The sequence below is a fragment of the Podarcis cretensis genome, assembly GCF_951804945.1.
Source record: "Podarcis cretensis genome assembly, chromosome: 18".
Classification (NCBI taxonomy): domain Eukaryota; kingdom Metazoa; phylum Chordata; class Lepidosauria; order Squamata; family Lacertidae; genus Podarcis; species Podarcis cretensis.
This window is the reverse complement of record NC_137188.1, coordinates 9,102,719-9,128,169: the sequence shown is the minus strand read 5'-3', so window position 1 is coordinate 9,128,169 and position 25,451 is coordinate 9,102,719. Positions and strand designations below refer to the sequence as shown.

Here is a 25,451-nt window from a genome sequence, read left to right as displayed (position 1 = left end):
CAGCGCTGTCCGGAGACACTTCCGGGTCACGTGGCCAGCGTGACAAAGCTGCATCTGGCGAGCCAGAGCCGCACACGGAAACGCCGTTTACCTTCCCGCTGGTAAGCGGTCCCTATTTATCTACTTGCACCCGGAGGTGCTTTCGAATTGCTAGGTTGGCAGGCGCTGGGACCGAGCAGCGGGAGCGCACCCCGCCGCAGGGATTCGAACCGCCGACCTTTCGATCGGCAAGCCCTAGGCGCTGAGGCTTTAACCCACAGCGCCACCTGCGTCCCTTCACCACCTGCGTCCCTTCGCCACCTGCATCCCTTCGCCACCTGATTGGATTTCTTGGGGAGCCTGGGCAGTCTTTTGTAATGATAAGGCTCACACCCTTATTCAAACACAGATTAAGACAGGATTTGTGAAGGAAGAGACAATGGGGAGGCTTTTCCAGTTTAAGCTTGCAGAGAAAGGATTGGGTCAGTTTAGGAATCAAAATGGTTCCAGGCTGGTCTTCCTGTGTTGATCTATGTATGTGCGGTTATGAACATTGCCATATATCTAAGACCATAAAATTCCTATCACACTGCCCACATGACCCAGAAGCTGTACGCCGGCTCCCTTGGCCAATAAAGCGAGATGAGCGCCGCAACCCCAGAGTCGGCCACGACTGGACCTCATGGTCAGGGGTCCCTTTAGACAGAGATGGCTCCCTGTCATGGATGCTTTAGCTGAGATTCCTGCAGGGGGTTGGACTAGATGACCCTTGGCTCCCAACTCTTAAGATTCTATGATTCTGTGATTCTCTCCATTGATGAATGCCCAGGTACTCTGCAGATGGGCAGAGGCACGCTTTCTCTCTCCTATTTATGACTGTAAACCACTTTTTGCATTAAAAAAAATTGGAAATGTGGTACTTTACAGTTTTATTATGAATATTTGGGCTGATTCTGATGCCAGTAAAAGCATCTATGTAAAAAAGCAATAAATACTGCACGTAGATAAAATCAAGTAGATTGTGGCTGTGCTGTTTTAAGCACACCTGCACCGTTTACAAACGCAAACAAGCAACTTATTCACAATAGGGCGAACGCCTTGCTTTAAGAAAATAAAAAAAAAACTTCAACTCCCAGCAGAACTTGCGCCGCCCGCCCCTTTCCTTTCGCTTTACAAATAAACGCAAGGCCTCACGGGACTCGTAGTTCCCGCGCCCTCCCGTTCCGGCTTCCCGTCGCCATGGCGACCGCGCGCCTCCGAACACGTGGAGCTTGACGAGCCCGCCCTTGGCCCCCTGGCGGCGGGCGTGGAGTGAAAATCGAGGCCCAGGCTTCGGCGGGGCGTGCTAGGCCGCACCCCGCTATAAAAGCCACCTGGGGGGCCAAGTCTTCCGTTCCCTGGAAGCCATGAAGCGGGTGGTGGCTGCGGGGCTGGGGCTCTGCCTCTTGCTCCTCTGGGGCCGGTTCTCCCGAGGGGCCGCGGGGCCGCGCGTCTACCTGAGCAGCTGGGCGGTGCGCGTCCCCGCGGGCGCCCAGGTGGCCCGGCGCCTGGCGCGCAGGCATGGGATGCTTTACCTGGGACAGGTGAGGGTGGCTTGCATCTACCTGGGCAAGGAGAGCAGCAGCCATCCTTCTCCCCAGTGAAATAGGAGGGGGGGGAATAATAATAATAATAATAATAATAATAATAATAATAATATTGTGTCCCCCACCCATCTGACCGCCCTTCTCCAGGGATGAGAAGGGATAGGAAAGATGGGGCCAATTTCTTTCCCTGGAAAGAGTCGGGTCGAGTGTGGCCTCTGAGCACGCGCGGAGTGCATTCTGCACTGGAAGACTTGGTGCCAGCCGTTGGTGGTTGCCCCGATATGGAGTTTTGATTGAGCCGGGTTGATGGGATCGGGGCGACCCACGAGCAGTCCCAAGGCTCTGCCCTCCTAGCTGGGGTCGAGTGTGTCCTCTGAGCATGTCTGGAGTGCTTTTGCACCGAAAGGCTTGGCGCACCCGGACCCAGTGCCCACCCGGAGCAGCGTCCAGGTTTTGCGAGCGGCCCGATAGGCTGCTCTTGGACATGGAGGTTTGATTGAGCTGGGTTAACGTGATCGGGGCAACCCACAAGCTCTGCCCTCCTAGCTCGGGTTGAGGGTAGCCTCTGAGCATATGTGGAGTGCCTTCTGCACCGAAAGACTTTGCGCACCCGGACCGAACAGTCTCAAAGCTCAGCACACCTAGGTCTGGTCCTTACAGATAGACTGTTTCTGAGTATGGGGTTTCCACTTAGTCTTGGTGGCTGATAGCGCCCGGGTGCGGCATCTCAATGCATTTCTTCAGGGAAGTTTTTAATGTGTGACATCGTAGTGTATTTTTGGTCTTTGTGGAAGCCGCCCAGAGTGGCTGGCGAAACCCAGCCAGATGGGCGGGGTACAAATAATAAATTATTATTATTATTATTGTTGCCGCTGTTGTGTCCTGTGGTAGTGTAGTTGCCTTTAAGCGGCAGAAAAGCTATGCATTCCTTTTTGTGTGTTTTGTTTAGAATAGGGTTGTGGGCAAAGTGCCTCTGGACCTATGCAGAATGCCGTAATTGTAACAGCTGACAACTCTTCTGTGATAACACACACACACACACACAGAATCAGAAGTGTAGAATTTGAAGGCACCCCAGAGCTCATCTAGTCCAACCTGCCGCAGTGCAGGAATCTTAGCTAAAGCATCCAGGGCCCACCAGTGTGTAGATATTGCTGGACTCAGCCATGTGAGCAAAACGAAATAGGTCCATGCCCAAGGGAGCTTCCAGTTGAAAATTCAACACAGGGTGGCTATTGAGAACGGTAAGAAATATGGGCTGCATCAGCCAGAGTCGGCATGTTGTTCTTGTTGTTGTTTAGTCGCTTAGTCGTGTCCGACTCTTCGTGACCCCCTGGACCAGAGCACGCCAGGCACTCCTGTCTTCCATTGCCTCCCGCAGTTTGGTCAAACTCATGCTGGTAGCTTCGAGAACACTGTCCCACCATCTCGTCCTCTGTCATCCCCTTCTCCTTGTGCCCTCCATCTTTCCCCACATCAGGGTCTTTTCCAGGGAGTCTTCTCTTCTCCTGAGGTGGCCAAAGTCTTGGAGCCTCAGCTTCAGGATCTGTCCTTCCAGTGAGCACTCAGGGCTGATTTCCTTCAGAATGGTGAGGTTTGATCTTCTTGCAGTCCATGGGACTCTCAAGAGTCTCCTCCAGCACCAGAATTCAAAAGCATCCATTCTTCGGCGATCAGCCTTCTTTATGGTCCAGCTCTCACTTCCATACATCACTACTGGGAAAACCAGAGCTTTAACTATACTGGCCTTTGGCGGCAAGGTGATGTCTCTGCTTTTTAAGATGCTGTCTAGGTTTGTCATTGCTTTTCTCCCAAGAAGCAGGTGTCTTTTAATTTCGTGACTGCTGTCACCATCTGCAGTGATCATGGAGCCCAAGAAAGTAAAATCTCTCTCTGCCTCCATTTCTTCCCCTTCTATTTGCCAGGAGGTGATGGGACCAGTGGCCATGATCTTCGTTTTTTTGATGTTGAGCTTCAGGCCATATTTTGCACTCTCCTCTTTCACCCCCATTAAAAGGTTCTTTAATTCCTCCTCACTTTCTGCCCATCAAGGTTGTGTCATCTGCATATCTGAGGTTGTTGATATTTCTTCCGGCATACCGGAAGAGTCGGCATAACCTTCCATTTTTGAGGTTTCCTTATATATGGTAGTCTTTCATCCCGCCCCCCAAATCGTGCCCCAAAACCAATCCATTGCACCGTTGTTGGCGTCCGTCCATCTTGAGAGACAATGGAGTGCGCCTCCGGTGGTGAAGTACCGCTGCATTGGCAGCACCGAAGTGACTTTCCCAGGGTACAAGCTTGGGCTGTGTGTCTGGAGGTCCCGGGCAGCCCAGACGACAAGTCACCCCTCTTTGACCTCAAGGATGGGTCCAAAGGAAAGCAGAGCGAGATGTTTGGCACCAGCTTGGCTGCAGGAATTGCCGGAAGGAGGTGTACAAGGCGCCATCTAACCGTCTCTAAATCTGTGTCGGATTTCCTCGTGCTTTTTCTTTCCCCAAAGATGTCCCCGCAAAATAGTCAGGGCTTCGGGTCAGAGCTCGTACAAAAACCCACCATCTTTTTTTTTTTTTTAAATAATATTTATTCAGAGTTTTGAAGATTACAAAAGAAAAAAGAAAAAAGAAAATAAAAAACAGAAAAAATACAATCATTTAAAAAAGAAAAAGAACCGATTAAACCTTTACATAACTTTCTTCCTTTACTTATTTCCTTGACCTCCTCACACCTCCCTTTTTTGTATTCTAGTTCAAATTGTTATTTCAGCAAATCCTTCCAACCTTGTTTTTATCTTAATAATTTGATTTAAATATATTGTAATTTTACTTAATCCTTTATATCATTTCTACCAAAACCACATAATTTTCTTTTTCCAACATCTTTCTAACAATCCTTAATTTTACAATATTTTTGAAGATATACTTTAAATATTTTCCAATCTTCTTCCACCGACTCTTCTCCTTGGTCCCGGATTCTGCCAGTCATCTCAGCCAATTCCATATATTCCATCACCTTCGTCTGCCATTCTTCCCGGGTGGGTAGATCTTGTGTTTTCCAATACTTTGTGATGAGTATTCTTGCTGCTGTTGTGGCCAAAAACCCACCTTCTGGACTGTTGGACCCATCCTTGCTCACACCAACACCATCTCCAGGAGCCTGTCTTTGCATGCAAAAATAGGTTTATTTATTCATTCCGTCTAAATCACAAATTTCCTCCCCATTGTATCTTCTCAACAACCCTAGGCCGGAAAGAAAGCACAGGCCACCCCAGGTACTAATCTGACACTCTAACCCAGGGGTCAGCAAACTTTTTCAGCAGGGGGCCGGTCCACTGTCCCTCAGACCTTATGGGGGGCCAGATTATTTTTTTTGGGGGGGAAATGAACGAATTCCTGTGTCCCACAAATAACCCAGAGATGCATTTTAAATAAAAGGACACACATGTAGAAACACGCTGATCCCCGGACCGTCTGCGGGCTGGATTGAGAAGGTGATTGGGCTGGATCCGGCCCCTGGGCCTTAATTTGCCTACCCATGGGATAATAAGGGTAAAGGGACCCCTGACCATTAGGTCCAGTCGTGACCGACTTGGGTTGCAGCGCTCATCTCGCTTTATTGGCCAAGGAAGCCGGCGTACAGCTTCCGGGTCATGTGGCCAGCAGGACTAAGCCGCTTCTGGTGAACCAGAGCAGCGCACGGAAACGCTGTTTACCTTCCCGCCGGAGCGGTGCCTATTTCTCTACTTGCACTTTGATGTGCTTTCGAACTGCTAGGTTGGCAGGAGCAGGGACTGAGCAACGGGAGCTCACCCCGTCATTGCGGGGATTCGAACCGCCGACCTTCTGATCGGCAAGTCCTAGGCTCTGTGGTTTAACCCACAGCACCACCTGCATCCCTACCCCTGGGATAGGTCTTTCCTTTTGTCACTGCCCTCCTTCTGTGTCTTAAAAATGCTCCCTTTCCTCTGTGCTGAAGTTTCCCCCTTGCCTTTTTCAGTCCTGTTGGCCAAGGAGGAGGGGAAAGCTCAGCCTAAGACTTCCTGATTCTTCCTTTTGTTCTGGCAGGTGATCGAGGGGGAGCCTTATTACCACCTGAAGCACAGAGGCATCGCACAGAGGTCACTGACTCGACACTGGGGCTGGCACATCCGTCTGAAGAGAGAGCCTCTGGTAAGCTGAGCGAATTGTGGAAGGGGGCTGCAGGGAGAGAGAGACTCAACTCGTTTTACCTTGGCTCTATCCACTGTTGTTGTTGAGTCTTTTAGTCGTGTCCACCTCTTTGTGACCCCTGGACCAGAGCACGCCAGGCACTCCTGTCTTCCACTGCCTCCCGCAGTTTGGTCAAACTCATGTTGGCAGCTTCGAGAACACTGTCCAACCATCTCGTCCTCTGTCGTCCCCTTCTCCTTGCGCCCTCCATCTTTCCCAACATCAGGGTCTTTTCCAGGGAGTCTTCTCTTCTCCTGAGGTGGCCAAAGTCTTGGAGCCTCAGCTTCAGGATCTGTCCTTCCAGTGAGCACTCAGGGCTGATTTCCTTCAGAATGGAGAGGTTTGATCTTCTTGCAGTCCATGGGACTCTCAAGAGTCTCCTCCAGCACCACAATTCAAAAGCATCCATTTTTCGGCGATCAGTATAGCCGCCAGTAAATTTCATATCAACTCTACATTGCATGCAATCTTGACAGGCAGCCCATAAGATCATACTTGAATCACTGGGGTGGCGAGCGAGGAGGCAAACACTTTTTAAAATGCCCGTCATTTTGCCTTTAGGTCCCCTGGTTTGAACAGCAGACAGTGAAGAGGAGAGCGAAGAGAGCCGTCACAGTCGTCCCCACCGATCCGTGGTTTTACAAGCAGTGGTACATAGTGAGTGTCATCAGAAACAGCCTGGGGCTGGAGGGTACGCAAGGAGTTCATAGAGGTTCCGGCAGGGGTAGGCAACTTAAGGCACGTGGGCCAGATGCGGCCCCATCGCCTTCTCAATCTGGCCCATGGACGGTCCGGGAATCAGCGGTTTTTTACATGAGTAGAATGTGTGCTTTTATTTAAAATGCATCTCTGGGTTATTTGTGGGGCCTGCCTGGTGTTTTTACATGAGTAGAATGTGTCCTTTTATTTAAAATGCATCTCTGGGTTATTTGTGGGGCCTGCCTGGTGTTTTTACATGAGTAGAATGTGTGCTTTTATTTAAAATGCACCTCTGGGTTATTTGTGGGGCCTGCCTGGTGTTTTTACATGAGTAGAATGTGTCCTTTTATTTAAAATGCATCTCTGGGTTATTTGTGGGGCCTGCCTGGTGTTTTTACATGAGTAGAATGTGTGCTTTTATTTAAAATGCATCTCTGGGTTATTTGTGGGGCCTGCCTGGTGTTTTTACATGTGTAGAATGTGTGCTTTTATTTAAAATGCACCTCTGGGTTATTTGTGGGGCCTGCCTGGTGTTTTTACATGAGTAGAATGTGTGCTTTTATTTAAAATGCATCTCTGGGTTATTTGTCGGGCATAGGAATTCATTCATTTCCCCCTCCAAAAATATAGACCGGCCCACCACATGGTCTGCGGGACGGTGGACCGTCCCCCTGCTGAAAAAGATTGCTGACCCCTGGGCTCAGGGGTTGGCCCGAGAGGTTGCTGAGAGAAATGGGGCAAATGTTTTTATTATTGTTTCGATTTTGATTTTATATATTGTGATCTTTTCTGTGAATCGCTCCAAGACCTCTGGGTATAGGGCAGTATATTAAATCAATAAATGAAATAATATATAAATAAGTAAAGGACTTGATTTAAATCATTTTAGTTTTACAGAAAGACTCCTTCTTTGCAACCAGATGAAGCTTTCATTTTTGGAATAATAAATTTTCAGAGTGGTTTTTACTGTTATATCAGAAATGACTGGTTTGGTTATACTGTTAGAAATACATTGACCGATAATTATGAAATTATCGTGAGGTTTAATAAGTTAACTGTTTGGACAACTTTTCTGCTGTACTTTATTGGAAGGAGAAAAGCAATTATTTCCTTAACAATTCGAACCATTTATTTAACGAAAACAATAACATTATAGCCTATGTATCCATGTTGTTTAAGCACATGGATACATAGGCTATAATGTTATTGTTTTCGTTAAATAAATGGTTCAAATTGTTATTAAGGAAATGGTTTTTTCAATTGTTTAAATTGAAAAAAGAAACTTAGACTGAGTTTTAGCACAAATGGAAAAACTGAAAACAAATCCTTATTTCCTGATGAACTTTGGACTACAATGTATTTTAATGTAATGTAACTTATATAATGTAACTTATAGCCTTTGGACTATAATGTAACTTAAAGAGAAAATCATTGGAAAGATTCCCCCCCAAAGCATTTTACTTTAAAGATCTGATTTAAATAAAAAAATCTGATTTAAATAAAGAAAATTCAATTTTTAAAAGAAATCCAATGGTTTTGATTATTTATTTTTAAAAAAATCATTTTTATCCACCTTGCTCCTTTGAAAAGATGGGTTGAGAGAGAGCAAAACAGAACAGTAAAGCCAACCTCGTTTCCTGCCGTCTTTTGTGCTCTTCCATTTCAGAACAGTGATGTGTTTCCGGACCTCAACGTCCTCTCAGCCTGGAGCCAAGGCTATACGGGCTCAGGGGTGGTTGTGAGCATCTTAGATGACGGTATTGAGAAGGACCACCCTGACCTCGTAGCAAACTATGTAGGTAGAATCGGGGTCTCTTGTTTAGGGAGGGGGAGAAACACAGTTCAGCTCATATTTTATTTCACGTTTTCTGAAATGGTAAACGAACTGAAACAAACAGCAACAACTGAAACAAACTTATTGCAGTTACAGATAGGTAGCCGTGTTGGTCTGCCATAGTAAAAAATAATAATAAAAAAATTCCTTCCAGTAGCACCTTAAAGACCAACTAAGTTAGTTCTTGGTATGAGCTTTCGTGTGCATGCACACTTCTTCAGATACACTGAAACAGAAGTCACCAGACCCTTCTATATAGTGTGAAAGTGGGGAGGGGTATTACTCAGAAGGGTGGTGGGATTGGGTGATTGGCAGATAGCTGTGATGAGCCTGTTGACGACTCTTAACGACTGCAATAGGTCTTACAGGAAAAAGCAAGGGGTGAGAAGGTGAAAAATGGCTTTGTCATGTATAATGAGATAAGAATCCAATGTCTTTGTTCAGACCAGGTCTCTCCATGGTTTTAAGTTTGGTGATAAGTTGCAATTCAGCAGCTTCTCTTTCCAGTCTATTTCTGAAATTCCTTTGTAATAGAACAGCTACTTTGAGATCTTGTATAGAATGTCCTTGTATAGATCTTGTATAGAATGCAGGAAGTATAAATGCGATTTATGAGAAGCAGCAGGCTAGTTTAATAAATAATAGTGTCAAGACAGAATGCTTTCCAGTGGAGAAGGGCACCAGACAAGGATGTCCTCTCACCTTTACTTTTTATATTGACGTTAGAAATATTGTTGTCGGAAATAAGGGGAGAAAGAGACCATATATAAGATCAGGGCCTATGCGGATGATATTTTGTTAACAACAGAAGAACCAGAAGCAAGTATCGCTAAAGCAATAAAGATAATATATGATTTCGGCGATGGGGACGCAGGTGGCGCTGTGGGTTAAAGCCTCAGCGCCTAGGACTTGCCGATCGAAAGGTCGGCGGTTCGAATCCCTGCGGCGGGGTGCGCTCCCGCTGCTCGGTCCCAGCGCCTGCCAACCTAGCAGCTCGAAAGCACCTCCGGGTGCAAGTAGATAAATAGGGACCGCTTACCGGCGGGAAGGTAAACGGCGTTTCCGTGTGCGGCTCTGGCTCGCCAGAGCAGCGATGTCACGCTGGCCACGTGACCCGGAAGTGTCTCCGGACAGCGCTGGCCCCTGGCCTCTTAAGTGAGATGGGCGCACAGAGTCTGTCAAGACTGGCCCGTACGGGCAGGGGTACCTTTACCTTTACCTTATGATTTCGGCAAGGTGTCTGGCTTTGGAATGAATATGGAGAAGACAAAACTTATGGTAAAAAATATACAAGAACACAAAGAACTTCAGGAAAAGGTTGGCTTACAGATTGTTAAGAAAGTAAAATATTTGGGTATAGATCTAACTATGAAGAATATCAGTCTGTACAAAAATAATTATGAGAAAGTTTGGAAAGGAATAAAGAAAGATTTTGAAACCTGGAGTAGATTAAAGTTACCATTATGGGGAACGGTCTCCATAATTAAAATGAATGTCCTGCCAAAAATGCTATGTTTGTTCCAAAATATACCAATTATAAATAAAGAGAATTGCTTTGAGGAATGGAGGAAAGATATAACGAGATTTGTATGGCAAGGAGAAAAACCGCAGATAAAATATAAATTATTGACAGAAAGAAAGGAAACGGGAGGATTATCATTGCCAAATTTAAAGTTATATTATGTTTAATTTGGGTAAGAGATTGGATTAGATTGGAAAAACTAATATATTGAAACAAACAGCTTTTCTTCTTCATGTGCCTACTCGATGAGAGGTCCAGAACGTGGCAACACAAGAAGAGGGCCTTTTCTGCGGTGGCTCCCCGTTTGCCTCCCAGTACACTGTACGTTTCCAAGCACAATTCAAAGTGTTGGTGCTGACCTTTAAACCCCTCAACGGCCTCGGCCCAGTAGACCTAAAGGAGCGTCTCCACCGCCATTGTTCTGCCCGGACACTGAGGTCCAGCGCCGAGGTCTTCTGGTGGTTCCCTCCCTGCAAGAAGCCAGGTTACAGGGAACCAGGCAGAAGGCCTTCTTGGTGGTGGCTCCCACCCTGTGGAACGCCCTCCCACCAGATGTCAAAGAGGAAAACAACTACCAAACCTTTAGAAGACATCTGAAGGCAGCCCCATTTAGGGAAGCTTTTAATGTTTAATAGACTATTGTATTTTAATATTCTGTCGGCAGCTGCCCAGAGTGGCTGGGGAAACCTAGCCAGATGGGTGGGATATTATTATTATTATTATTATTATTATTATTATTATTATTATGGAATGCTCTCCCCAGGGAGACTCGCCTGGCGCCTTCATTATATACCTTTATACACTGTATACAACGTATACGTCAAGTGAAAACGTTGTTCTGCAACCAGGCTTGGGGATGATTAACACCCTTTTAAATGTGTTTGTGGGTTTGGGTTACTGGTTTGTGGGGTTTTTTTGTTCTTGTTTTTATCGTGCGCTTCCAGTTTTTATATTGCATTTTTACGTTGTGAACATCCCCGAGGACTGCGAACGAAGGGTAGGATACAAATTTAACAAAATCCTTTGACATTCACACTTGCTGCTGTAGCAGCATTCATAAGTAAATTTATATCCCAATCTGTCCCTATAATTCCCAAAAGAAAAGCTTCTGACTTTTTTTGAACATCCTTTTCAATTCATCGTATATCATTTCCCATTCAGCTTTAACCTTACTACAAGGCCACCACATGTGATAAAAAGAACCTTCTTTCTTTTTACATTTCCAACATTTGTTCTACAGTGATACCTCAGGTTAAGTACTTAATTTGTTCTGGAGGTCCGTTCTTAACCTGAAACTGTTCTTAACCTGAAGCACCACTTTAGCTAATGGGGCCTCCTGCTGCAGCCGGAGCACAATTTCTGTTCTCATCCTGAAGCAAAGTGCTTAACCTGAAGCACTATTTCTGGGTTAGCTGAGTCTGTAACCTGAAGCGTATGTAACCTGAAGCGCATGTAACCCGAGGTACCACTACTGTATTTAGATTTATACATTTTTGCCAATTTACTTGGTGTTAGATACCAACAATATATCATTTTCATATAATTTTCTCTTAAACCACAACATGCTGTAAATTTTATATCCATATTCCACTCTCACCAGACTGCTATTAACTGGTTTTTTTTCTTGTTTCTTGGGAACTGGATCTTCATTGATCTTGGCTTTTTCTTTTAGGACCCCGAGGCCAGTTACGACTTCAATGACGATGACCCTGACCCGCAGCCTCGATACAATGCATGGGATGAGAATCGGTGAGTTTATTCTTCTGCCAGAGTCTTGTGGCGTGGAGTCAGATCTGTTCTGGCAAGCGCGATCCATCTTGGGAGTGGCCGCAACTGGACTGAGGAACACGGAGGAATTACCGTATTTTTTGCTCCATAAGACTTTTCCCCTCCTAAAAAGTAAGGGGAAATGTGTGTGCATCTTATGGAGCGAATGCAGGCTGCGCAGCTATCCCAGAAGCCAGAACAGCAAGAGGGATCGCTGCTGTGCAGCGATCCCTCTTGCTGTTCTGGCTTCTTGGATTCAGAATATTTCTTTTCTTGTTTTCCTCCTCCAAAAACTAGGTGCGCCTTATGGTCTGGTGCGTCTTATAGAGCGAAAAATACGGTATTTGACAAACATTCTTCCTAAATCCTAAATTCAGTACAGTGGTACCTTGGTTCTCAAACTTCATCCGTTCCGGAAGTCCGTTCCAAAACAAAAGCGTTCCAAAACCAAGGCACGCTTTCCCATAGAAAGTAATGCAAAACAGATTAATCGATTCCAGATTTTTAAAAACAACCCCCAAAACAGTAATTTAGCATGAATTTTACTATCTGACGAGACTATTGATCCATAAAATGAAAGCAATAATCAATGTAATGTACTATAAAATAAGACAGTATTGTAGATGATAAAAATTAAAATTGTTACTGTTTTCTTACCTGCACTGATGATCGTCATTGTTTGGATGGGGGGCCTTTTATCCATGTCCGCAGTCACACAATCAATCCATCAGTAGCTGAGCTGGTTTCCACACGGTCACAAAAACAAATGAACCGAAAAAACCTCAGAAACAAAAAATGCAAAATAAATATTTTTTTAAAAAGCGCCAAATTTCTGGAAGTCCGTTTGACTTCTGAAATGTTCAAAAACCAAGGTGCAGCTTCTGATTGACGCAGGCGCCCCGGAAACAATAGCCGACAGCCGCATCGGACGTTTGGCTTCTCAAAAATGTTCGAAAACCGGAACACTTCCAGGTTTGTGGCATTTGGGAACCAAGGCATTTGAGAACCAAGGTACCACTGTACTCTGCATTTCCCCATCAATTTGCAATTTATTATTTTTTTAAAAAAAGTCACCATGAAAATTCACCAGCATTTTAGTGTGAATTTCCCTAAATGTACATGTTTGCATGCCATTTCGCCTCCTGCCCATGAGTTTTCTGCAGCTATTTCCCTTAAAATTATGCACATTATTTCCAGGCGCAGCTCCTAATAGGTGCGTATTTCTGATCCATCCGTTGGCTGGAGAAACGCACTGCAGAACTCTTGTTGTTGTTTAGTCGTTTAGTTGTGTCCGACTCTTCGTAACCCCCTGGACCAGAGCATGCCAGGCCCTCCTGTCTTCCACTGCCTCCCGCAGTTTGGTCAAACTCATGCTGGTAGCTTCGAGAACACTGTCCAACCATCTCGTCCTCTGTCGTCCCCTTCTCCTTGCGCCCTCCATCTTTCCCAACATCAGGGTCTTTTCCAGGGAGTCTTCTCTCCTCATGAGGTGGCCAAAGTACTGGAGCCTCAGCTTCATGATCTGTCCTTCTAGTGAGCACTCAGGCCTGATTTCCTTCCGAATGGAGAGGTTTGATCTTCTTGCAGTCCATGGGACTCTCAAGAGTCTCCTCCAGCACCAGAATTCAAAAGCATCCATTCTTCGGTGATCAGCCTTCTTTTATGGTCCAGCTTTCACTTCCATACATCACTACTGGGAAAACCAGAGCTTTTACTATACTGCAGAACTCAGAGAAGCACAAATTTTAAAACGCAGCAGCGTTTAGGTTTGCGAGTTGCTTTGTTTTTTGGTAGGTTCGCCTTTAAACGCGGAACAGAACTGGACTGCTCCCTTGTCCTTAACTGCTGTTTGCATCTTTTAATCGCAGGCACGGGACTCGCTGTGCTGGGGAGGTCGCCGCCACTGCCGACAACGACGTTTGCGGAGCCGGCATCGCTTATCGGGCAAAGATCGGGGGCGAGTGAGCCCTTGTTTTTGGGATGACTTGGGGAAAGGAATGGGGTTTGGGGTTTGGAGTGAATTGCAAAGAGGATGGCAGCGGAGGAAACAGCCCAGGTTCCCTTCCCAGGAGGCTGCTACAAGAAAGGGGACAAAAGACTCCAGATTATATGACTGGGTTTTTTTGGTTTCATGCACCCCATACCTTTAAAGTACACCCAAAGCCCACACACCTCCAAGAATCCTTTCTCAGCTACAATTCTCAGCATCCTTAAACTACAGGTTTAGAGGTCCCGGGCCCTAAGGAAGTCAGACTATCGTCCACCAGAGTCAGGGACTTTTCAGTGATGGCTCCGACCTCGTGGAATGCTCTGTCCCACGAGACCAGGGCCCTGCAGGATTTAACCTCCTTCCATCTGGCCTGTAAGACAGAGCTATTCCGCCTGGCCTTTAATTTGAATTCAGCCTGATCTTTTATTTACCTTCTCTTCCCTCCCCCTCCCTTTTTATGAAGATCTCCCACTCTGAGACCCCACAGCTAATTCTCCCCTGACCACCTCGCTGGCCTAAGTAGGACCAATTCAGCCAGCTAATTGATTTTTGAATTTTATGGTTATTTGTGTTTTTATACTGTATTTTATGCTGCTTTCATAATTAAATGTTTTAAATTTGTTGTTAGCCGCCCTGAATTGATAATTGATTTATAGATATCAGCAACTTGGTATTAATGTACCTCCTTGTATACGCAGTGAATTTTTTGGGGAAATATTTCTGTTTAATTTGTCTGTTGTGGCTTCAGGTTTAAGATATATTTTGTAAGATATTAAGCTGTATGGAAAACAACTACAGTGGTGCCCCGCAAGACGAATGCCTCGCAAGACGGAAAACCCGCTAGACGAAAGGGTTTTCCGTTTTTCGAGGCGCTTCGCAAGACGAATTTCCCTATGGGCTTCCTTCGCAAGACGAAAACGTCTTGCGAGTCTTGCGAGTTTTTTCCCTTTCCCCCCTTTTTCTAAGCCGATAAGCCGCTAATAGGGATGCTTCGCAAGACGAAAAAACCGCTAGACGAAGAGACTCGCGGAACAGATTATTTTCGTCTTGCGAGGCACCACTGTAAACATATAGATATAAATAAAATAATGGAGACTGCGGCCTGGGAAAACTGACAGAGCATCTCATCCTTTTTCCCTCTTCCTCTCAGGGGTGAGAATGCTTGATGGCACCGTGACGGACATTGTCGAGGCTCAGTCCTTGAGTTTCCACCCTCAGCACATTGATATCTACAGTGCTAGCTGGGGCCCGGAAGATGATGGGAAAACAGTGGATGGTCCCGGCATTCTGGCCACGGAAGCCTTCCGCAAGGGCATAATTAATGTAAGATTTCGCATCCACCCAAACGGTCCCCGGCAAATTGTTTCCAGCGTTTGGAATGCTGCAAGCTGCTGGGCTGAAGTATAGCCTCTTGGGCTTGCTGATCAGAAGGTCTGTGGTTCGAATCCCCACAACGGGGTGAGCTCCCGTTGCTCAGTCCCAGCTCCTGCCGACCTAGCAGTTCAAAAGCACGCCAGCGCAAGTAGATAAATAGGTACCGCTCTGGCGGGAAGGTAAACGGTGTTTCCATGTGCTCTGGTTTCAGTCACGGTGTCCCTTTGCACCAGAAGCAGTTTAGTCCTGCTGGCCACATGACCCGGAAAGCTGTCTGTGGACAAATACCGGCTCTTTCGGCCTGAAAGCGAGATGAGCACCACAACCCCATAGTTGCTTTTGACTGGACTTAACCGTCCGGGGTTTATCTTTTAAAGGTAAAGGGACCCCTGACCATTAGGTCCAGTCATGGCTGACTCTGGGGTTGTGGCGCTCATCTCGCTTTATTGGCCGAGGGAGCCGGCGTACAGCTTCTGGGTCATGTGGCCAGCAGGACTAAGCCGCTTCTGGCGAACCAGAGCAGCGCACGGAAACGCTGTTTACCTTCCCGCCAGACCAGTACCTATTTATCTACTTGCACTTTGAAGTGCTTTCGAACCGCTGGGTTGGCAGGAGCTGGGACTGAGCAACGGGAGCTCACCCCGTTGTGGGGATTCGAACCACCGACCTTCTGATTGGCAAGCCCAAGAGGCTCTGTGGTTTAACCCACCCACAAATGCATCTTTCTTGATGGTAACATTTCCTTACCTCCCACCAGTGCTCGATGGAAAGAGGATTCAGCTTGTTCCCCTACCGCCCCCCCCCCTAGAATCCGGAAACACCCACAATTGGGCTGTAGGGACCAGGTTGACAACCCTTGATCTATGCATATCTACATGCAGGAAATGGATCCATCAGAATGATGCAGCTTTATGGAATTATATCCCCCCAACAGATTTTCTCCTTCTGTTTTCAGGGCCGCCAGGGGCTGGGCTCTCTCTTCGTCTGGGCCTCGGGGAATGGCGGCCTCCGCAGCGACAACTGCAACTGCGACGGCTACACCAACAGCATCTATACCTTGTCGGTGGGCAGCACGACCGAGAGGGGCAGAGTGCCCTGGTACAACGAGGCCTGCGCCTCGACCCTCACCACCACTTACAGCAGCGGGGCGAAAGGCGAAAAGCAGATTGTGAGATGCCTTTTTGCTCGCTGTTTTCTTGACGGGGACGGGAGGGCAGGCAGGGCATTCAGCCAATCTCACACACACGCAGTTTGGTAAAAAGGCTGTTTTCAGAATACATACATCTTCTTCTTTGGCGATCCCTCGTAGTCGAGTAAGATTGTCTTCCATAAACACGGTTTTAACCGTGAGTCCGTAAGTGACTGTGGAGGCCAATTCTGGATCCAAACGTCCTTCTGCAGGGGGGACATAGGTTTCCGGGCAGGAGTTGATCCCGGTGAGGGTTTGCCAAGCGTGCCGTCCGCTTAGCACGTTTCTCCCTTGCGTCCTGAGTTTGAACGTCTTGGAAGCCCACAACACCTTTGGTAAAGGCTGTTCTCCAATTGGATGAACTTGTGAGCAGGATGCGAGCTATGAGTAGCAGAGAGAGTTAGAGATTGCTGTATTAGAGTTAGGATAGGAAAGGAGGAAGATAAGGTCTACAGCAAAGAGTGGAAAGGAAAAATATCACAGAAAATGGGGGGAGGGAAGTCAATAATATAAAAGAAAAACTTACGTCTTGGAATTTTATGTGCAATTTGTGGAAATTTAATTTGATATACACACACTCACACACAGTATATTAAACAACAAGAACAACAAAACAACAACAACAATAAAGACTTGAGAAATGGCCCAACCTCAAAGACCACTGTTAGAGGATTTATATATATGATACCTTTGTTGTTGTTGTTGAGTCGTTTAGTCGTGTCCGCCTCTTCGTGACCCCCTGGACCAGAGCACGCCAGGTACTCCTGTCTTCCACTGCCTCCTGCAGTTTGGTCAAACTCATGCTGGTCGCTTCGAGAACACTGTCCCACCATCTCGTCCTCTGTTGTCCCCTTCTCCTTGTGCCCTCCATCTTTCCCAACATCAGGGTCTTTTCCAGGGAGTCTTCTCTTCTCAGGAGGTGGCCAAAGTCTTGGAGCCTCAGCTTCAGGATCTGTCCTTCCAGTGAGCACTCAGGGCTGATTTCCTTTCGAATGGAGAGGTTTGATCTTCTTGCAGTCCATGGGACTCTCAAGAGTCTCCTCCAGCACCAGAATTCAAAAGCATCCATTCTTTGGCGATCAGCCTTCTTTATGGTCCAGCTCTCACTTCCATACATCACTTCTGGAAAACCATAGCTTTAAGTATACGGACCTTTGTTGGCAAGGTGATGTCTCTACTTTTTAAGATGCTGTCTATGACACCTTAGAATTCCTATAACACCACCCGAAAGCTTCATGCAAGCGTCACAGAAAAAGGCGGTTTGCAACAGAAATGTGAGAGACTGTGGCTTTTGTCTCCTGTTTTGTTGAGATACCTGATAATGTTTGCCGATTGCCTTAACCTGGCTAGTCTTAGTTCTCAAACCCAGTTCACTGGCCTCCCCTATTCACACACAAAACATGCCCTTTTGATTGGATCTGAAGCCTTTGGAGTGAAAAAAACAATTGGGAGAGATTTTCCCCAAGATATTTCCTTCTGCAGAGGAAATATGGGGGCAAGGGGGGGGGTCATTAAGAATAATGGAATTGCAGGATAGCTCTCCTGTACTATTTCGGACCTGTGGTCTATGCACCTTGCCCATGAACATTTGTTTTATTGACGGCACCTTAGAACTCTTATAATAATGGGAGAAGGCTGGCTGTGGAATCTGTGCAACCTGTACTTCTGATTTTGTTTTTGGTGATTCTCTTTCCCCTCGCAGGTGACCACAGACCTGCGCCACACCTGTACCAGCGGCCACACAGGAACGTCGGCTTCCGCCCCTCTCGCGGCCGGCATGATTTCGCTCGCTTTGGAAGCCAAGTAAGAGGGGAGGAGAGTCGGCTAACCTCTTTGGGGTCCAAGGGCCCCACCACAAATCTGACTTCTCAGCTCAGTTGATTTGATCTCTTTCAAATCGGAACCAGTGAAGGCGGTGAAGGTCCTGTGTGAGTGTCTGGAGGCGGTTGGAGGATGGATGGCGGCTAACAGATTGAGGTTGAATCCTGACAAGACAGAAGTACTGTTTTTGGGGTACGGGGCGGGTGGGTGTGGAGGACTCCCTGGTCCTGAATGGGGTAACTGTGCCCCTGAGGGACCAGGTGCGCAGTCTGGGAGTCATTCTGGACTTACAGCTGTCCATGGAGGCGCAGGTCAAATCTGTGTCCAGGGCAGCTGTCTACCAGCTCCATCTGGTACGCAGGATGAGACCCTGCCTGCCTGCGGATTGTCTCGCCAGAGTGGCGCATGCTTTAGTTATCTCCCGCTTGGACTACTGCAATGCGCTCTACGTGGGGCTACCTTTGAAGGTGACCCGGAAACTACAACTAATCCAGAATGCGGCAGCCAGACTGGTGACTGGGAGCGGCTGCAGAGACCATATAACACCGGTCTTGAAAGACCTACATTGGCTCCCAGTACGTTTCCTAGCACAATTCAAAGTGTTGGTGCTGACCTTGAAAGCCCTAAACGGCCTTGGTCCAGTATACCTGAAGGAGCGTCTCCACCTCCATCGTTCTGCCCGGACACTGAGGTCCAGCTCCGAGGTCCTTCTGGCGGTTCCCTCCCTGTGAGAAGTGAGGTTACAGGGAACCAGGCAGGGGCCTTCTTGGTGGTGGCGCCCGCCCTGTGGAACGGCCTCCCACCAGATGTCAAAGAGAACAACAACTACCAGACTTTTAGAAGACATCTGAAGACAGCCATGTTTAGGGAAGCTTTTAATATTCAATAGACTATTGTATTTTAATATTCTGTTGGAAGTCGCCCAGAGTGGCTGGGGAAACCCAGGCAGATGGGCGGGATATAAATAAATTATTATTATTATTATTACTACTACTACTACTACTACAGTGGTGCCCCGCAAGACGAATGCCTCGCAAGACAAAAAACCCGCTAGACGAAAGGGTTTTCCATTTTTCAAGGCGCTTCGCAAGAGGAATTTCCCTATGGGCTTGCTTCACAAGACGAAAACGTCTTGCGAGTCTTGCGAGTTTTTTCCCCTCCCCCCCCTTTTTCTAAGCCGCTAAGCCGCTAATAGCGCTAATCCGCTAAGCCGCTAATAGGGTTGCTTCGCAAGACGAAAAAACCGCTAGACGAAGAGACTCGCGGAACGGATTATTTTCGTCTTGCGAGGCACCACTGTATTATTGATTAGAACCTGGTGATGATAATGCCAAAGTCAGGGGCTCAATCTCCATACAGGCCACCTGCATATTCCTGCATTGCAACTCTTATGATTCTCACTCCCTTCTCCATCTTTATAGCCCATCCCTGACCTGGCGTGATATGCAGCACATCGTCGTGAGGGCTTCCAGGCCAGCCCACCTCCAGGCAGACGACTGGGCTGTGAATGGTGTGGGCCGCAAAGGTGAGGGTGGGGAGACCTGGGATCGCGGCAACATCTGGAAGGCTGCCACATCTGGAGTGCTGCATGTTCCTCCTCCTCCTCTGTCTTTTGTTGTTGTTGTTGTTGTTTAGTCGTCTAGTCGTGTCCGCCTCTTTGTGACCCCCTGGACCAGAGCATGCCAGGCACTCCTGTCTTCCACTGCCCCCCTCAGTTTGGTCAAACTCACGTTCATAGCTTCGAGAACACTGTCCCACCATCTCATCCTCTGTCGTCCCCTTCTCCTTGCGCCCTCCATCTTTCCCAACATCAGGGTCTTTTCCAGGGAGTCTTCTCTTCTCATGAGGTGGCCAAAGTCTTGGAGCCTCAGCTTCAGGATCTGTCCTTCCAGTGAGCACTCAGGGCTGATTTCCTTCAGAATGGAGAGGTTTGATCTTCTTGCAGTCCATGGGACTCTCAAGAGTCTCCTCCAGCACCAGAATTCAGAAGCATCAATTCTTCGGCGATCAGCCTTCTTTATGGTCCAGCTCTCACTTCCATACATCTCCAAATCAGCACTTCCCAAACTTAGGTCTCCAGCTGTTTGGGGACCACAACACCCATCCTCCCTAGCTAGCAGGGCCAGTGGTCAGGGAGGATGGGATTTGTAGTCCACGTTTGGGGAAATGCTGCTCTAATTCCTCCGAGGGAGCAGGATCTCACCATTGTTTCTCTCCCCCCTTCAGTGAGTCACTATTACGGATACGGGCTCTTAGACGCTGGACGCCTGGTGGATCTGGCCAAGAGGTGGAATACGACGGGGCCGCAGAGGAAATGCTCCATCAGAATCGTCTACAAGCCATTGTAAGGGACGGGCTCTCAACAGGCAGAGGGCCTTCTCGGTGGTGGCGCCCGCCCTGTGGAATGCCCTCCCATTAGATGTCCAGGAAATAAACAACTACAGTGGTACCTCAGGTTAAGTACTTAATTCGTTCTGGAGGTCCGTTCTTAACCTGAAACTGTTCTTAACCTGAAGCACCACTTTAGCTAATGGGGCCTCCTGCTGCAGCTGCACTGCCGGAGCACAATTTCTGTTCTCATCCTGAAGCAAAGTTCTTAACCCGAGGTATCATTTCTGGGTTAGCCGAGTCTGTAACCTGAAGCGTATGTAACCTGAAGCGTATGTAACCTGAGGTACCACTGTATCTGACTTTTAGAAGGCATCTGAAGGCAGCCCTGCTTAGGGAGGTTTTTAATGTTTGATGTTCTTTTGTGTTTTTAATATTCTGTTGGAAGCCGCCCAGAGTGGCTGGGGAGACCCAGCCAAGTGGGCGGTGTATAAATAATAAATAATTTATTTATTTATTTATTTATTTATTTATTATTATTAATATTTACACTCATACCTCATAATATTTACAGATGCTTCAAGTTGCGCGTTTTTGGGTTGCGTACCAGGCCAAACCCGGAAGTACAGGAATGGGTTACTTACGGGTTTCAGTGCTCACGCATGCACAGAAGCGCTAAATCGCGCTTTGCGCGTGCGCAGGGGTGCCGAACTATGACCCGTGCATGCGCGGACACGGCGCTGCAAGTTGGAATGCTGCGGGTTGTGAACATGCCTCCTGCACGGATCACGTTCGCAACCTGGGCATCCACAATATTATTATTATTATTAATATTATTATTATTAACCCTCCAAGCAGCTTGGCAACTAATGTGCTAGCTTAAAAAGCCACTTTCTGGGTCATGTGGCCAGCAGGACTAAGCCGCTTCTGGCGAACCAGAGCAGCGCACGGAAACGCCGTTTACCTTCCCACCGGAGTGGTACCTATTTATCTACTTGCACTTTGACGTGCTTTCGAACTGCTAGGTGGGCAGGAGCAGGGACCGAGCAACGGGAGCTCACTCCATCGCGGGATAGCTCCTCTTGAATGGTGCTGAGCATGTTCGAACCCTACTGCAAATAACTCCGCCTCTTCTTCCTCTCCCTCCCCGTTGGCTTTTTGGCAGGCCGATTGGTTCAAGGCTCTCCATCGCCAAAAACGTTACCACCTCCTCCTGCCAGAGGAAGGACCAGAGCATCCGCTCCCTGGAGCACGTCCAGGTCCAGCTCTCCCTCCGCTACAGCCGCCGAGGAGATTTAGCCATCTCTCTGACCAGCCCCATGGGGACCAAATCCACTCTGGTGGCTGTCAGGTAAGGCAAGGCAATATATTGGTACAGTGGTGCCTCGCAAGACGAAAAGAATCCGTTCCGCGAGTCTCTTCGTCTTGCGGTTTTTTCGTCTTGCGAAGCAAGCCCATTAGCGGCTTAGCTGATTAGCGCTATTAGCGGCTTAGCGGATCAGCTGATAAGCGGCTTAGGGCTTAGAAAAAGGGGGGGGGGAGAGGAAAAAAAACCCGCTGGAACTCGCAAGACATTTTCGTCTTGCGAAGCAAGCCCATAGGAAATTCATTTTGCGAAGCACCTCCAAAACGGAAAACCCTTTCGTCTAGCAAGTTTTCCATCTTGCGAGGCATTCGTCTTGCGGGGCACCACTATACATCGTTCCAAACCGAAGTCCATATTGTGATGTCAGCTTCACTGTTTCTGACCGGCCCTAATTTTGCAAATCATGATGGGTTGTACAGTGGTCCCTCGGGTTAAGTACTTAATTCGTTCCAGAGGTCCGTTCTTAACCTGAAACTGTTCTTAACCTGAAGCACCACTTTAGCTAATGGGGCCTCCTGCTGCCGCCGCGCCGCCAAAGCACGATTTTTGTTCTTATCCTGAAGCAAAGTTCTTAACCTGAAGCACTATTTCTGGGTTAGCGGAGTCTGTAACCTGAAGCATATGTAACCTGAAGCGTATGTAACCCGAGGTACCACTGTATTTTGCCCTGAAGCCAGTTTCAAGCCTGTGTTGTGATATTAATCATTATAAATTTCCCCCAAATAAATAAAAGATAGTTAGTCAAGCATTTCCCAATACAGTGGTACCTTGGTTTAAGAACAGCTTAGTTTATGAACAACTTGGATTAATAATAATACCTTTATTGTCATTGTGTTTCCCTTACTCTGGTTCGCCAGAAGGGGTTTAGTCCTGCTGGCCACATGACCCAGAAGCTGTACGCCGGCTCCCTCAGCCAATAAAGTGTATATTATCACCCTTGTTTTAGACACTATGTAATTCTGTGGATGCAGCCCAGAAGAGTGTTAGCTTTATTTGCTGCCGCATCACACCGTCGGCTCATGTTAAGCTCGTGCACGATTTTTCTCTCTTGCCCGCTAGGCCTCATGACACCAGCCGTGAGGGGTACAGGGACTGGTCTTTCATGTCCACACACTATTGGGACGAAAATCCGCGGGGCATCTGGTCCCTTCTGCTGGAGAACAAAGGTGACGCGTACAACACGGGGTCCCTCGACAGCTTTGTGTTAAAACTATACGGCACGGAGGAAGATATGAAGGCGAGACCGGTCGCAGCCTCGATGGTGGGCAGCTGTGCTGTGCGAAGCGCTGATGGAGAATGCCTGGGTAAGTTGCGTCCATCCCTCCTTACCCCAGCCTGCGGAACTCCTTGCCACTGGATCCCAGTATCAAAACAAATGGACTGTTGGGAAATGGAGGGGTAGGGCTCTTTTGGTTTGGTGGGAGGGACCATTAATCTCCCCCACCCCAGGCCGATTTTGGTAGGTGATTGACAGGTGGGGGAGTCCGAACCATCTAGTCATGTGCGTTGATGTCTTTCCTGCTGGGAAATGCAGCGCGCAGCAGGTGCAGACGGCGATTAGACTTTGGAAAGCTGGCGCCGCTGGATCAAGTACCGTATTTTTTCTATAAGACGCACCAGACCATAAGACGCACCTAGTTTTTGGAGGAGGAAAACAAGAAAAGAAATATTCTGAATCCCAGAAGCCAGAACAGCAAGAGGGATCTGGCTTCTGGGATAGCCTCTTGCTGTTCTGCCTTCTGGGATAGCAGCGCGAAGCCTCTTCGGGGCAGCAGGAAGAAGGCTCCCCCAAGAGCCACACTCCCTTTAAAAAGCTTGTGGAGCGTGTGGGGGCTTTTCCACGAGGAGGGAGAAGGGCAGCTCTTTAAAGGGAGCACTGAGCAGAGCCTCCCGCCTGCATTCGCTCCATAAGACACACACACACATTTCCCCTTACTTTTTAGGAGGAGAAAAGTATGTCTTATTATAGAGCGAAAAATATGGTACATCAAATTTGCCACGAGAGTTCTGGGTTTGGAACAAATGCGCAATGAATAATACAGTAAAATCCAAGCCGCGAGCCCCCCGCTGCTTTTCACGCCGTTGACTCTCGAGACGGGTGGATGCCAACAATTCTGAATACAGCCGTGCCTTGGAATAATAATAATAATAATAATAATAATAATAATAATAATAATAATAATTTATTCTTTATACCCCGCCCATCTGGCTGGGTTTCCCCAGCCACTCTGGGCGGCTTCTAACAAAACACTAAAATACAATAACCTATTAAACATTAAAAGCTTCTTCTAAAAGCCTTCAGTGTCTTCTAAAAGTTTGGTAGTTACTTTTCTCTTTGACATCTGGTGGGAGGGCGTTCCACAGGGTGGGTGCCACCACCAAGAAGGCCCTCTGCCTGGTGCCCTGTAACTTGGCTTCTCGTAGCGAGGGAACCACCAGAAGGCCCTCGGCACTGGCCCTCAGCGTCCAGACAGAACAATGGGGGTGGAGACGCTCCTTCAGGTATACTGGACCGAGGCCGTTTAGGGCTTTAAAGCTCAGTACCAGCACTTTGAATTGTGTTCGGAAACATACTGGGAGCCAATGTAGGTTTTTCAAGACCAGTGTTATGTGGTCTCAGCGGCCGTCCCCAGTCCCCAGTCTAGCTGCCACATTCTGGATTAATTGCAGTTTCTGGGTCACCTTCAAAGGTAGCCCCACATAGAGCACATTGCAGTAGTCCGACTTCCAAAACATTCGGAAACCAAGGCGCAGCTTCCGATTGGCTGCAGGAAGTTCCTGCAGCCAATTGGAAGCCGCGTCGAAACATTTGGGTTCCAAAGAACATTCGCAAACCGGAACGCTCACTTCTGGGTTTGCGGCGTTCGGGAGCCGAGACGTTCGACTCGCAAGGCATCCGGCTTCCGAAGTACCACCGTAATGCTGTTTTTACAGGGTAGGGGGGGCCCGTTCCTGGGAATGAGTTCATGGAATCCTGCGGCCGTTCCGACAAAATTTGGGAACCGTTGTTCTCCCCTCCGGCATCTCTCCTGCGTCGCTCACCCTCTCTTTCTCTTCTCAGAATGCCACGGCCCCTTCTACGTCCTCCAGCGCCGATGCGTCTCCTACTGCCCCCCCAGATACTACACCCTCTCCCGGCCCTCGCTGGCTCCCGACGGGACACCCCGCAACGCCCGGTCGTGCGCCGCTTGCCACCCGTCCTGCTACACCTGTCTCGGAGGTGCGGAAAACAACTGCACCGCTTGCCCGCCATTCAGTAGCTTCCAAGAGGCCGCCCACCGCTGTCTCCAGCACCCGTACTACACGTCCCGGGGTGGGGAGGTCGCCCGGGGGCACGGGCACCTTCCGCTCCTGCTTGCAGTGGCCCTGATGTTTGTGGGGCCCGTCGTCTTCTCCCTCCTCTACGGGGCTTACCGCCTGGCATCCCGAAGGGGCAAGGGGCGGAAGGGGGCAGTGGCCCGGGCCGAATCCGGGTCGGAACCACTGTGCCTGAACGAGACAGAGGAATGTTTAAAGGAGCCGCTGCGGAAGCCTTTCCCGTGAAAACGAAAGCTGGGGGACTCGAACCCGGCTCTGCATTGATGCCTTGTTTTGTTTTTTTACTCTCACTCCAAAAAACACCAAACCCTGTTTTTTCTTGAATGCAATACAATCTCAGCCTGTGTATTGTGTGTTTGTGATTTAGGGGTGCAGTTTCAACCCCCCGCCCCCAGAATCTATTTATTTATTTTTACTTATTGAATTCATATGAGGGTCGCGGGTGGCACTGTGGGTTAAACCACAGAGCC

At 48.0% G+C, this 25,451-nt stretch overlaps 1 protein-coding gene across 1 annotated transcript; it reads left to right on the top strand.

Annotated features, from left to right (window-relative positions):
- Positions 1–1,209: 1,209 nt before the first annotated feature.
- On the top strand, positions 1,210–25,327 carry LOC307207264 (proprotein convertase subtilisin/kexin type 4-like). The gene is made up of 14 exons (XM_079961082.1): positions 1,210–1,562; positions 5,630–5,734; positions 6,335–6,430; positions 8,139–8,267; positions 11,501–11,577; positions 13,464–13,552; positions 14,736–14,908; positions 15,915–16,127; positions 17,851–17,951; positions 19,391–19,494; positions 20,196–20,313; positions 21,463–21,648; positions 22,723–22,967; positions 24,725–25,327. Exons 1-14 carry the CDS (start codon positions 1,386–1,388, stop codon positions 25,204–25,206), a joined length of 2,295 nt encoding a protein of 764 aa, XP_079817208.1. The 5' UTR covers positions 1,210–1,385; the 3' UTR covers positions 25,207–25,327.
- The last annotated feature ends 124 nt before the right edge of the window (positions 25,328–25,451 follow it).